Source organism: Labeo rohita, unplaced genomic scaffold (assembly GCF_022985175.1).
Source record: "Labeo rohita strain BAU-BD-2019 unplaced genomic scaffold, IGBB_LRoh.1.0 scaffold_61, whole genome shotgun sequence".
Classification (NCBI taxonomy): domain Eukaryota; kingdom Metazoa; phylum Chordata; class Actinopteri; order Cypriniformes; family Cyprinidae; genus Labeo; species Labeo rohita.
In genome coordinates, this window is record NW_026129535.1 from 85,481 (window position 1) to 100,408 (window position 14,928).

General features: G+C 35.9%; 2 protein-coding genes across 17 annotated transcripts in view; both read right to left on the reverse strand.

Annotated features, from left to right (window-relative positions):
• Window positions 1-1,368: 1,368 nt before the first annotated feature.
• hnrnpa1a (heterogeneous nuclear ribonucleoprotein A1a) lies at window positions 1,369-6,876 on the reverse strand. 3 transcript variants are annotated; one of them, XM_051103940.1, is made up of 12 exons: window positions 6,767-6,876; window positions 6,001-6,123; window positions 5,760-5,906; window positions 5,369-5,579; window positions 5,163-5,255; window positions 4,927-4,986; window positions 4,541-4,606; window positions 4,281-4,439; window positions 3,993-4,121; window positions 3,713-3,782; window positions 1,688-3,284; window positions 1,369-1,498 (listed from the first exon to the last, which is right to left on the reverse strand). In XM_051103940.1, exons 1-10 carry the CDS (start codon window positions 6,776-6,778, stop codon window positions 3,721-3,723), a joined length of 1,062 nt encoding a protein of 353 aa, XP_050959897.1. In that variant the 5' UTR covers window positions 6,779-6,876; the 3' UTR covers window positions 1,369-1,498; window positions 1,688-3,284; window positions 3,713-3,720. The 3 variants fall into 3 exon arrangements, with proteins under 3 accessions (XP_050959897.1, XP_050959896.1, XP_050959895.1); XM_051103939.1 differs by having other exon boundaries at window positions 1,688-1,753; window positions 4,915-4,986; XM_051103938.1 differs by having other exon boundaries at window positions 4,915-4,986.
• A 6,186-nt stretch (window positions 6,877-13,062) lies between these two features.
• Window positions 13,063-14,928, reverse strand: part of znf740a (zinc finger protein 740a) — a 28,110-nt gene continuing 26,244 nt past the window's right edge. For all 14 annotated transcript variants that reach the window (XM_051103933.1, XM_051103928.1, XM_051103935.1 and 11 more), the window contains one exon: window positions 13,063-14,428. In XM_051103933.1, the coding sequence (XP_050959890.1) occupies window positions 14,264-14,428 (165 nt within the window). In that variant the 3' untranslated portion in view covers window positions 13,063-14,263. The remainder of the gene's footprint in view (window positions 14,429-14,928) is intronic.

Here is a 14,928-nt window from a genome sequence, read left to right on the forward strand (position 1 = left end):
ATAGAAATGTAGAAATGTGTAGAAAATATGCTTGGCAGTTTATGACAACTAGCTCAAAAATGTTGCATTTACTGTAATGATTACATATGTTTATTTGTGCATTGCACTATGAATCATTTTGCACTATGCGCTGCTTCCCTCAAAATCTCTCTTCTGCACAATTTAATGCACAAAATATCTATTTTGCACAATCTCATGTACTAAACATTTTTTTTTTATGTACAAATGTCTCTTTTGGAAAACATCATGTACTGTACTTAAGTAAAGTTTTTGTAGTCTTAGTTTTGTATGTGTAGTCAACTATTTATTATAGTTATAGTATTTATAGTATATGTATAGTCAGATGGTTAACTGTTGCATAGGTCTATAATTGCTTTCTTATTTGTGCACTGTTGTATGTTCATATTATGTTTAACTAGTATGTAGCACCGTTGCCCTTCGAGACACGACATCTCGTTCCACTATACGTCCACACATGTAGCAGAATGACAATAAAGCTTGACTTGACTTGATTTATACAATGAGCTAATGACTTGATATTTTTAGGGGTAAGACTATAGCCCAGAGAACTATATAATACATTTTGAGCAACATGACAATAGCAACTGATTATGTAGGAAACCACAGACAAATCATAATCAGTTGCATGAATGTACCCAAGTAAACGCAACTTGTTCAAAAGAATGAGAAACATTTTATGATGTACACAAATGACTTGATGATGTGGAGATTGAACAAGTACTTTGGAGAATTTCATTTCTGATCTGAGAAATGCACCAAAGCAACTGAGGAAAAGTCGAGTAGAGTTTTGCAGTAACAGTTTACCAAATCTGACTCAGGGGGAACAGCAGGGGAACAGTGTTTATAGTTTAGGGAAATGGGTGTCCATTTTGAAAAATGGCATTATGGTTTTGAAATTTGAGTTCAAAAGAATGGTTATAGTGTTTTAGCAATTGAGAAAAGCTGTAAAAAAGTGCTACTTATACAGGTATATTAATCTGTATCACAGCATATACAATTATTTACTTTATATCCAGGTCTACATGCATAAAACAAAAATATTAGGCCATGAATTAAAACCTCCCTAATATGATACCTGTGTCAAGCACTTCAGAGTAACTTGTACCAGTGACTTGACTAATGATGTTGAGCTGTAAATCCAAATGCAAATGTTCATGTGTCCATATTCAAAATATATTTTATTACTTATTTCTCAGATAACTCAACTGACATGAAACAAAGCATCTCACCACATTCTTTTTTTCTAAGGCCTGTTATATGCTTATAATCTCACTTGACATGAGACATCATGTAATAACATTAGGTGAGAAATCAGCACATAGGTAAATAAAGCATTTCACCCCATACTTGATGTTTTAAACTTTTATTAAAACACTGTAAAAAAATAAATAAATATAAATAAAGTCTTCTGAAAAATAACAATTCTAATGCTGTCCAGCAGCTATTTTTTTGGTGTCCGACTCCACTCTCTGATAATCTGTGTGGGTAGAAACAAGCAGAAAAAGTTTGTGTTAACTGTACAATACAACTCCCATTACCGCACAGATCAAAGACAACGTCATTTAAAAGAGACACTTCTGACGCTCATCTATTTTTTAAAAAAAAAAAAAAAAAAAAGCTTTTTAAAACAAAATAAATAAATAATAATTGAATAAAATGCACTTACCTTCGAGATCACCGGCCAGTTGTTCTTGCTGTAACCGTGACCCAGGTAATCCACCAGTTTATATCCCTAGAAAAAGAATGAATTGACTTAAAAGCAAAATAAGGTAAGAAACAAAAAGACATGTAACCAAGCACAGAAAGTTTATAGTCATAAGTGTCTCATGCACCACTGACACAAAAGACTACTTTTAAAACATAAAATTAGATACCGAACCTTACTTAAAACACAGTAGAAAACTTGCTCACTGTGATAGTTCGGCAGTCATGTTTTCACCACAACCACGAAAACAACCAAGCAACAAAATCTTTACACTGTTACCTAATTTTGAAGAGCACAAATAATTCACATGAAAGAAAACTAAAATTCTCCTCTTACCTACCAGTCTGGTATGTTAAATACCTTACTTTGGTAGCTGTTTCTCGCTAGTCTTACAACAGCAATCATCTGTTCTCAATAAGACTGCTGGCGATTCCAATAAGCTAGCCTCTCAGCTGGCTCATCCCAATGGCTAGCCTCTCTTCGATGGACCGCTTCTCAACAGTCTCTTCTCTTTGGCTAGGCTTTAAGCTGGCTCCTCCCGATGGCTAGAATCTTTGCTGGCACTTCATCAGATAGTCTGACCGATTACGTGCAAGATTGCCTTCAGGCGGCAATTCAGAGTCGCTAAAAATCCTCTTATGGATTTCATTCACCAGTGGAACTCAAAGAAACATCATTCATCCAGAAGTAGAACTACGTGCTAGCCATATGTTGCAAAACACACAAACACCAGAGCGTGTGCTAGGCCCAATTGCAAATATAAATGAGCAAGCTATTTAAGGTTTTGCTGAAATTAAATTCGGAGAACTCTGGTTTCTTTAAAGGTATTTCACATGAAAGTTGAAACAAACCAACATTATATTATTATCCAGTAACCAAGGCTTATTAATGCTTTAACCAAAGGTCAAAGTGACTTTAGGGTTAAAGCTTCAAATCTGCATCACAAAAGGCAAATACCCAACAGCATCAGAATATGCTGCGAGTCTGTTGCATAAAACACAAGATATTCATGCAACTAGGCGAGTACTCACAATTTACCAAATTAAAACACTGACGAATACAATTAAATAAAAAAACTGGAGCGGTTTATTTAATCTTGATTGGTGACTGTTCACATTAAAAAAAAAAAAACAAAAAAAAAAAAGAAAAAAAGAAAAAAGAAAAAAAAAAAAAAAACAGACACCCTACTGGTTCAAGAGAAAAGCCAACACAACAGTTAAACCCTGCATAAAATCTCATTGGAATGCTTTGCACTTCACAGACAAAAAAAGGGAAAACTACAAACTAGTAAATGTCTTCCAGGACAAGAGTACTTTTTAGACGTTCCTTTTTTTTTTTTTTTTTTTTTTTTTTTTTTTAAACTTTAAAACACCATCACACCCCCAATTCCCACCCGACCTTCCCACATGATTTTCCTCCCCTATTGAACACGTTCTCTTCGCATGGCAGACGTTAATATCGCCACCACACTGCTTGGCTGGGCAGATCTAGGTGTAAACCTGCTTGCTTCTCTCCTTTCCCTGTCATCTCTCTCTGGCTCTCCTCTAAGTACTGTGGCCTGTTGGACAATACGGAACATAAATTCAGTTACACTTTGCAACCTTGCTTTGTCTTTATCAAGAGCTGAACTGGAGGGGAATGAGTAGTAGAAGCACAGAAGCAAACCTTCAGGTCAGCTAAGACTGCATGGTTAGGACAATGAGGATGAGTCTGCATGTGCTGCAGCCAGAAGCTTTGGAGAACAACTCAAAATCAACATTCGTCTTGTGATACTGGATCTTAGCTTTATAAGATTTGAAGGTTTGCTGCTGGATCCCCTGCACTGAAAACTCAATAGTTTTACTCATTTACCGACCAATTGAAGAGTGATTACGGGCAAACATTTGTATAGGTTACGCATCTTATGAGATGTCTGCACATGGATGAGCTAAAAAGAAACTAATGGCCAACTTCAGAGCCCTTTTCCATACGTGGGGCAATTCTTACCCTGGAATCTAAAACCTTCGGCCACCAGAGCCTCCTCCATAACCACCACCAGATCCTCCTCCATAACCACCTATAAAAAGAACCGCGATCGATAAGTGACCGAAAACTGAACCTTTGATTTGTAACATTTCAGTTAGGACAACTTCTTAATTGCTGCTTTTTATAGACAAATTTCAAAACATTCCAGCATCCAAAAGAGAGTCTAAGCGTAATGAAAATGGTTTGAATCCAAATACAATTGTATAATACCATATAGTACAACAGTGCAATATTCACTCACCGCCATACGGGCCACCGCCACTCCTTCCACCACCTCCGTAGTTTCCTCCCTTCATTGGGCCATAATTAGAGGAAGATTGATTGTTGTAATTGCCAAAGTCATTGTAGCCTCCACCACCTCCAAAGTTGCCTGCAAAAATTCAGCGATTATTTAAAATAAAGCAGCATGGCACAATATGCAGAAGAACTGTACATACCTACACTAGGTACTTAGCATTAACATCTTATGACTGAACACAAAGCAGAACAAAAATAACATGACACAAAAATGATTCACAAGATAACGGACCTCCTCCAAAGTTGCCTCCACCACCATTGTTGTAGTTATCATAGCCACCGCCACCGCCTCCGTAGCCTCCTCCTTGGTTTCCATAGCCGCCACCACCTCCGCCGCCTCCTCCATAACCACGATTGCCACCATAATTAGGTCCACCTCCACCATAGCCACCTGATAAAGAGATGGGAGATAAAGAACATCATGTAAATACAGTTTTAATTGTTTAAAAGTGTAATGTGAATCACATTTTTTTTTAAAGTCTCTATATATACCATTTCCTCCATAGCCGTTATATCCATCGCCTCCACCGTAACCACCTCTTCCTCCTCCATATCCACCTACAAAAGAAAAAAAAAAAAATTAAAAACACAGATGGAACACTGTCGACCAGTAGCTCTCAAAAATGTGGGTTGGAGTACATCATTTCCAATTATTCCATGAAATAAGCATAGTACAATGTTGTAATATAAAATAATAATAATAATAAATTAATTAATAGGACTAATGCAAGTACTTAGGGTTGTCCGCATAATCTTTGAAATTTAATGTTTAGTAAACTAAGCCTTGGGGACAAAAAGTTATTAAATATTTTTTTTTTTTTTTTACATATTACAACATATATTTTACATAATATGCTAAATTGTACCCCCATATCCACCTCCTCTGCCAAAGTTTCCACCACCGCCACCTCCTCCGCCTCCTCCGCCTCCTCGCCCACCTAAAAGATGGATTTTATGAAAAGGTTCTTTTTGCAGTTCAAGCCTTTAGAACAAAACATCAAAAGGCTACGCAACACATCAGGACAGCCAAAATAAAAATGGTTGACTCTGAGGTATGTTTAACTTTTAATGATGTGTATTTTACTGCATTCCATTTCCAGTGTATAGTTCTCACCTCGCTGATTCATTGACACCCTGTTCATTTCCTCTCTGGACAGAGCTTTTCTGACTTCACAGTTGTGTCCATTCACTGTATGGTATTTCTGTACTGTGGGTTAAATGGGGGGGAAAAACATGAATACAGTGTTTGAATTGAAGACACACATTTATTGAATTTAAACCATCATAGATAGTGGACACAAATGAGCAGCAGTCACTTACTGACAATCCTGTCAACAGAGTCATGGTCATCAAATGTTATGAACGCGAAGCCCCTCCTCTTATCACTGTTCTTCTCAGTCATGATGTTCACCTCCTCAATTTTACCAAACTGCCCGAAATACTCGCGCAAATGTTCCTCATCAGTGTCTTCTTTGATTCCACCCACAAACATCTTTTTAACAGTGGAGTGAGCACCTGGTTTGCATGAGTCCTGAAATGAGAGTATGAGCAATTATTGCAATATACAAACAAAATAAATTATTATTCACAAATATCACTAGATACAAAAAGATAATGAGCAAAACTTTTAGTAGTAAACAGCAGAATGCTGACTATTTGATTTTATAAAAACAGGAAGAATGGTTTAAGGTTTCTCAGTATGAACACATACTTCTCTAGACACCGCCCTCTTGGGTTCAACAGCTCTTCCGTCCACTTTGTGTGGACGAGCATCCATCGCTGCATCCACCTCACTCACTGAACTATAGGTCACAAATCCGAAACCCCTCGACCTCTTTGTGTTGGGGTCCCTCATCACCTGTGAGCAGAAAAGGTTAAAGAAATCATGTAAGCAGCTGGTTTCAGAGCCTGCTCTCATTCATTAGCATGTGAATGCATGCAGATGTACTCACCACGCAGTCTGTAAGAGTTCCCCATTGCTCGAAATGAGCCCTTAGACTCTCATCTGTTGTCTCGAAACTGAGGCCCCCGATAAAGAGTTTTCGGAGCTGCTCAGGCTCACGGGGGGTCTGTTGCTGTGAGAATCAAAACCATTAAAGTAAACGCACTAAATGACAACGTTATAAACAGCTCTAAATGTATTTAACCATTTAAACAAAAACAGCATATTTAATTAGTTATTTAGGCGTTTACTTGCAACCGTATTACAATTACACAAACCAAATTAACAATGAAAAACAAGATTCTTTAAATCAAAGATTTGAACTGAACTAGCTTGTTCATCCTCATTAAAACCGTCAATGTTATCAAGCTATGCCGACAGTGTCGATAAAATCGATCTATGATGCGGGAGTGCATCTGCAATCTTGCGGCCTACAGCGCCACCACAAATAAAATGCATTTCTCAAAAACCAATGCAAAAAAATACACTTGCACAATCAAACGCACTGACCGCAAGAAAGCACAGACAAACACAAAATGAAGGGTTGTAATAATTCGAAACAAATGAATTGCGTTTTAGCTCATGTATCGATACGAGCCGCTGTTGCGAACAAAGAAACGAGATGAAGCCGCGAAGAAATGGGAGTTTTTGACAAAAACTAATTTCTCTAATTAAACTATTTAATTCTTTTCCATTTTACTTAATAACAATGACAGAAAGCTGAACAGTTACAATACAGTCTACATTCTACAACCCTAATTTCTTTGTGTTTTTACCTCTTTGGACATGGCGGTCTAGCAGTGACTGACAGCAGACCTCTCACAGTCTTGCAACTGCTGTGCGCAACCACTAGCAGCTGGACGTTTTTCTTCTTCTTCCGTTCTCATGGCGGGCTACAAACTGTCGTTAAAGGCGCATACTGCCACCTACTTATGTTGGAGTGTGTAAAATCATGAATTCTTTAGTCTCTTCTTAAATTCTTTCGATAAGCTCAATTTAATACATAAAACAAAACACACGCACACACACACGCACACATATGCTCTAAACAACTTACAGTTCATTATTTCCTATTTATAAAATACTTTTAATAGCTCACATTCCTGTTTTGATCATTTATATTTGTAAAATTCTTTTCTTTCTTCCCAATTTATTAGTACATTTTCTTTGCATGTACATACTCATATTAGCTGCATTAAACTTAATTCATTAGAAATGTGTAGTTATGTCTTGTATGCTCTAACTGTAACCTTGTAGAAATGATTTCTTATTTTCTAAATACTTTAGCCTTAAACGATTTGTTGAATTATCTGCCTTTCATTTGTATTCCAAATGTTTTGCCAGTGTTTGGCAATGTTGCTTTTAATTAATGTTTTTTTTTATTTGTATTTTTTTTTACTTATCTTTATTTTGTCACTATAATTCAATTATGTTTTTGCTAATTTGTCAGCTATTTAATTTTCTTGAACTCCTATATCAGCTGGTATACAAAACTGAACATCTATTAGTATTTTTTCTAAGTTTAGAAGTGAAATATATATTCCTTTTGAAATGTCATCTCTAGTTGCTTCAAATTGATCCTATGTAGCCTAACGAGTAAAAATAAATAAATAAATAAATAAATAACAAACAAAAAAACAAAACAAAACAAAACACACACTTTGTCTGGTTTGACTGCTTCCACCCATTCTAAACCCAGAGATAAGTCAAACAAACAAATAAACAAACAACAACTTTTATATATGTCATCAACCCACAATTTTATTCCAAAATGTTTATAACATGCTGGATCTCCAAAAAATGATGAACTTTCCCTAGTGAAAAATAAATTTACTAAAATGTATTAAAAAATACATTTATTTCATGCTAAGTACAAATATATTTACATATTATGTGCTTAATAAAAAAATATCCTGCAATTGTACTTTTAGTATACTAAACTGGTATATTTAAAGTCTGCTAAATTGGAACAATTAATTTTGTACTTAATGCACTTTAATTGTGCAGAAGTAGTGCTGAAGTCCAATATATACTTAAGTATATTTGATTGTGCTAAAGTGGAACTATTGCAAGTATACTTATAGCACACTTATATTTTGCATTTAAAGACTGGTATTATTTAAAGATCACACAATCCCCATTAATAGTGACATTAAAACACATTTTAAGCTTAATATTAAGAAATGTGCATTGTACACTAGTAAATAAAGTTTTAATAACAAGTAAGTCCCAAGCAATATGTCACGAAGTATGTTAATAGACTTGAACTATACTTAGTATAAAATAAATGCACTTTAAATCTATTACTTTTTTTTAGTAGGGTTATTTGGCTTCAGGGCTGAGGCCACATAGCAAAATATGTTACTACACCACAGACTGCAGTAGTGTAATCACTGATCATGCCACCATGTGTGGCATTTATATCAGGTTTGATTGGGGATTTAGCAAAATTAGAATATTTATTTAGACATTTGTTTTATTTATATGTAATATTTATTTTAACAAACAGAGATGAAGTGAGTCCAATCCTTCAGGAACTGACATAACAATTTAGGAGTTGTGAATGGCAGAGAAGTGACATAGTTGACACCACAGGTCACAAGACAGTGACAACATGACAGATGACTTCCTTTCTTTTGTTTGACTAAAGACTTCTGTTTTTGACTTTGCATCTGTTGTTTCTATGACTGTTGTTTTCTAATCCTAGCTTTGTCATTGTTTGACACACATTGGATCTCAATTCTTGTTTGCAAAATCCAAACCCTCAAAATTTGTTGCTCAAACTACAGAGAAAAAAAAAAGAAAAGAAAAGAAAAACCACACACACATACACACAGAAGCCAGACTGGAATGTATGTCTCACCTTTCTGAGTCTATTTTTACTTCTTTAAGAATGTTTACCTCAGATTCCCAACAACAATACAGCAGCCATTAAGAGGCTCTGCTTTGTGACTTTGTGCCTTTGCCATGCCATTGGCCACCAACACAACATGTGTGATTTAATGCTCACCACCTATTGGCTGAGCTCTGACGTGGAAATTTATTGGCTTACTATGATTTGCTGTTGGGCCTCTTTGAGATGAATTATGTCCTCAGTGCTGATAGGACACAGCAGTGGTGTCAGATTACAGGCATAAAATAGTACAGCATAAAGAGAGGGAAACACAGAGGTATGAATGTGAGAAAACTGCGAGAGAGAGAGAGAAAGAGAGAGAGAGAGAGAGAGAGAGAGAGAGAGAGAGAGAGAGAAAGAGAGAGAGAGAGTGCAATTTCAGTGTCATGTCACAGGGAAGAGCATATGAAAGTGTCTCATCAGGGGTGTCAACGCATGTGAATTACACAAATGCCTCCTCCTCTCTGAGACTGGCCACTACCCTCAGTTTATTCTAACATAGCGTAGAATGGGGGGAAAATGCCCCCATGGGGGAAAACGCCCAAATAACCACAAGATAAAGTCAAGATAATGTTTTATTGTAACTGTGGACTATGTTAATAACAGTGACGTAGAATTATTCACTATAAAGATTACACTAGTGATGTACCAGAGAGAAAACGGATTTCACAGTAAATTATCTCATTTTCAGCAGTAAGAAAAAAAGTACTTCAAAGCTTGTTGTTTTGTAGAACATCACAATTATATATTTTCAGAATGACAATTTTTTTTTCTCAAATATAGTCAGTGGGGTAAAACGCCCCCAGGGTACAATGGGCAATTAGTGTAGTTATTCTGTTCTGACCATCAAATCCTTTGTTTTTCCATCAAATGTATTCTAACTAGTTGGTTGAATAAAAACCTTACCTCAAAAAAAAAAAAAAAAAAAAAAAAAAAAAAAAATTACCTCAAATTAGCATCAGGTAGCTATTTAGCTAGCCAGTTAGCATCAGCTAACAAAAAAATTCAAATAGTCTATTATAATTTTGTTAATTCATAATTATTGATTATATTCCTTTTCATTTTAAGGTAAAGCTGCTTGTACTCTGATTTTGCTGTAAATGTTTAAAACAAATTGCTTTGTCAGACGGGGCATTTTACCCCACCTGTGGGGCAAAACTTCCCCTTTGGCACAAAATTAAACTTTTGTTAAAAATCTATAAATCTGATACTTGGTTTATAATTTAATTTGTCATCATTGTCACTAAAACTATGAACTATGAAGCTAATGTATTGCCTGGTGTAAGGAGGTTGCTAGCAGCCATCCATTATTGGTGGGTGACCATGGCATCTGTCAATTTGTGGGGGCATGCAACGTGTGTGTTCAAAACAAGTATCCCTCTAATCAACCTCCTGTTGGGCTGTTACAACCCCTTCCCAGGTCAATTATTGCCCTGAATTTTGTTACTGGTCTCCTCCATCCAGTGGCAATACTGTAATCCTCACCATGGTGGATTACTTTAGGCAAACGGCCCAGATTCGGAATAGGTCTCTAACGGGAGCCCCAGTTTGAGGGAATTCAGTTTGGAGTCCCAGTTTTGGTGGGAATTCCCTAATCTGTTTGCCAGTTTTCCATTCACAGATCAGTGGTCAGACCGTGTGCCAACCAGGTTCTTGAGCCGACGCTCTGATGTTTGGTCTCCCGCAACCCCTCCACCTGGAGTCAGCAGCGTAATATGCTAGTGTTTTCAACCGGGCTGTGCCTGGTCATGTGTTGTATCAATCTAACACATGAACAGGGTGCTTAAACTGCTGTTCCCTCAGTCCCGGCAATTATCCAGTGCTGGCGTCATACTTGGAGGAGGGCCAGGGAGGTCCAGTCTGAGGGGTGCACCAAAAGAGCTGCTAACCGCAGCTCTCGAAATAAAAGTTTGTTTCAGTCTAAGAGGGAGTGATTTCAGTCGGTTGCCACGTTTGACACTAGTCAATGCTGCTGTAACTTGTTCATCAACCCTCACCATAATTAAAAAGCCAAGATGAACTTCGCTGTAAAATCCACATTATTTTCAAATCAACTGATCATCCACATGAGCTATTGATGCTTAGACCCCAGTATTGTTGTTTGCAGTGTTGGGGGTAACACATCACAAGTAACGCGGGTTACGTAATCAGATTACTTTTTTAAAGTAACTAGTGAAGTAACACATTTAAATTTAACTTTTTAATTTACAATAAAATATCTGAGTTACTTTTTTTCCCATTTACTGACTGAAAGCTCTCCTGTCTGGAACAAATGTGAACAAGCATTAATCCCATTTTCAAAAAACTGACCCTTATGACTGGTTTTGTGTTCCAGGGTCACATGTATGCTGTCAATCATACTTCTTAGAAAGAAAATCAGAATCGGCAAAAATCGGTATTGGCAGGTCACATTTACAAAAAAAAAAAAAAAAAAAATCGGAAATCAGCCAAGAAAAGTGCAATCGCCGCATCGCTACCAAAAATATTACTTTTTATATTAAAAACAAAAAGCAAGCCCTGTCCAGATTTAAAAAGTAATGCAAAAGTAACGTAGCACATTACTTTCCATAAAAAGTAACGTAGTAATGTAAATAGATAATGTAATGCATTACTTTTAAAAGTAATTTTTCCCAACATTGGTTGTTTTACAACATATATTATTATTATTATTATTATTATTATTTGTAAAGCACAAATATTTTGAATTTTTAGGAAAAAAATGTAAAGAAAATTCCTTAATTCCGTTTTTTTTCTATTAAATTATACATTTTTTTCCTGAATTAAAATTGAATGCTCATATAAATACCACATATTTTATTTAGTATTTTATTGATGCATAAAGGAAGTGTCTCTCTTGTCTCCACAAAAACAACTAAATGTGACACTGAAGTGTCCGAAGAATTAACAAAACATGTTTCCTCCACAATTTTTTTTTTTTTCTTGGAAAACACCTTCGGCTGAAGATAAGGAATTCAATGAAGTCAGTACAACAGTGTCTGCAATATCATGCAAGCAAGAAGAAGAAGAAGAAAAAAAAAAGAAACAAAAATAAAATTATGCCCTGTTCAAATAAATGCCTAAAATAATTTAAAGGTATGACCTCTATAGCTTCTGACTTCTATTCGGATATCCAAGCACGTGAACTGTAATATTATTCCCAACACTTGGAGAGAGGCTTTGATTAGTAACTACAGACTAATTATGTGTGTTTGTGTGTATTGTATATTCAGCTGCATATGTATATGGTAATATGATAATTTCACACATTTCTCTCCAGTGTTTTAAAATTATATTAGCATAAAAAGGTCCTTAAAATACACAAAGTTTCTTGCTATAGAACTAAAAGTTTTAACCAATTCAGTTATATAAACATACATGTAACATTACAAAGAAAAATATTCAGTCGTTACACAGAAATGCAGCAATCTTTTGTCAATAAACAGCAGACATCCCTCTAAAGATATATTCTCTTTTCAGTTGCCGGATACTATCACCAGAAAGCATTCTGATGCCAGGAAATGCCCAATTTAATCCCTAGTTGTCCATCAGCACCTAAAAAATACAGACGAGACTCTCGTCAAACAGTAGATATCATGTTAAAGATAGGATGAGAAGTTAATAAACTGACAAATACAATATAATTTGGTGCAACAATAACATCAGATCTCCGCTCCATCATCCGATAGTGGCCCACATGTACTGAAGGCATTGCATATGCAGATTTACATTAGAGTAAACCTATGCATAAGACAACACTGCTGTATCATATTGGAAACTTCAACTTTAGACCTTTCAACTCAAACATTACAACCGAGTCTTACAACAAAACAACAAATCTATATCAAGAGACATTTCAACACAACTGTGCTTGAACACAAGGCAATATAATGTTAAAATGACTTTGGAAAGAAAACAACAGGCAGTCTATCTGTCCTCCTGTCAGCATTCAGTAAAATAATATGTATATAATTATTACTGTGTAAAATAATAATAAAAGAAAAGAAAAAGAAAAAAAGAAAAAGGGGAAAAAAAAAAAAAAAAAACACAACAACACATGAAGGCATCCTAAAGCCACAAGATCTTATTATATGGTACACATATAAATCTGTACATAAAACTGTAGGGCTTTTGGACGTTTTCATTGTGTCATTTAACATTTAGATGCTGTATGCTGTATGCTGTATCAGTATAGTCAATACTTGAATGAATCTCACAAAAACATATCTCAGCCATGTATCACTCCAAAATCAGGGGCGAAAAAAAATTGCATATAGAAAATGAAGCCTATCTTTAAGCACTGCCATTTTGCCACATTACACTTCCTCAATTATTATTACGTAATGCAAACAGTTCTGTAATTCTCACTAATGACAGTTACTGTTGATTCCCATTGCACAAATTATTAAAATAATAATAATAATAATGATGATGATGATGATGATGATGATATTACAGTATCATTTTAATGTACATTTAAAAACAGTATTTCTTCATTACGGTAATAAGAATATTAGTGAAATGTGCTAAATGTTCATTAAAACAATGTAACAATGAAAAACTTAATGGCCTAAAATAGACATCATTTTCTTGATGCAAAATTTCTGATGGTGAGGACCAATGACCCCCAAAACAACATATGCTCAGTCTTTAAAGTGAGTGAAGTCAGAGAAAGGGGCACTTCCAGTGAGCAGAACTCAATGGGTGGTGTCATTTCCACCAGCTCATGGCAATGACAGAGAACAAACCAGCTGTTACACATAGTAATATACACATCTTTCAAATTCATACATAGTTACAATATCAGATAAAACATTTATCGAGAAAAAAGCCTGTAGGTGCTTAATGAATTAATATATGGACACACACTGTGCATTTCCATATGGTTACACATGGTTACAGTGTTACAAACAGATCTTGCGATGGTAGTAGGACATTACCTGAGTCCTCAGGACAGTAGGGTAACTAACCCTTAGCACTTTACAGCAGGCCTATACATCACATTATGCTGATTTTAACCACACAATGCTGTTTATCTTACATGAAATGTGTATCAATAGATGTCAGTTGATAGATGATGGGTTGTACCTTTTTTGGTTAGTAACATGAAATTCCCATGTTAGGTGTGTTTTTTGTTCCTCACCTCTTAAAAGTACCATAAAACCCATTCTAACCCCATAATATATTACCAAAAAGTATAAAACAACCCTCAATGATCAAAAGAGAACCTTGTGTGTTTCTGAATAAAGAAACAAAAGACGAGAATTTTTCCTTGTCCTCTCTGTAGCGCATCTCTCTGTCAGCAGGTGGGGCCACAGTGCCAGTGGCTTAGAGAGAAGTCTGGGTGTGCTGTCTTCTCAGGGCTTGTCTGAAGACTATGGTATCAGACAGCGAGTCGACCCGGGGCGGGATGAAGAGGACTCCACGTGGACGAAGGTGCTGGGGGAGGCTCCTGGGTGAAAGAGCATGGCTGGGCCTCGACCTTTGCCACGCCGCGACCCTGACACAATCGCCGATGTCTCAACAGTCTGTCTGTCCGTGAGAAGTTCTTCAAGTAACAAAAAAACAAAAAAACAAAAACAAAATGCAAAGAAGTTAGTGGAAATGTTCAACTAAAGCATTTACACTTTACTTCATGTGTAACACGTGTCCTAACTACACAAGGCCATGAGAAGCGATAAAATATCTTTTCCATGGTAATCAGAATTTTTGTCCTAACCAGCCACGGCAGTGAAGTTTTCTAAGTTTCTAGTTTAGAAATGGTTTCTATTTTCTGCAATGTCACGGCTGGAACAACAAACAAACTGTGACAATGACAACCTCAGGTACTCATTATGTGCTTTATTTAATGTTAAAAGTGTCTAATGTAATTTTTGAATATCATATTGCATGACATTTATAGCCAAGCAAGTGTTTTCCATGAAAAAGTAATTTTTTTCAGTTTTATTGGATTTTTATCATTATAGGGTGTAAACACATTGCCAACACACATTTATGTTCAAACAACATGTAAAAGTGAGCTTTGCATCCGATGACCCCTTTAATGAA

Excerpts from the sequence above, each read along its gene's own strand:
- hnrnpa1a (XM_051103939.1), bottom strand. Across the intron at positions 5,907-6,000 it reads GAACTCTTACAGACTGCGTG|GTGATGAGGGACCCCAACAC; the intron begins GTGAGTACATCT and ends TTCTGCTCACAG. Across the intron at positions 4,122-4,280 it reads TGGAGGCAACTTTGGAGGAG|GCAACTTTGGAGGTGGTGGA; the intron begins GTCCGTTATCTT and ends GAATTTTTGCAG.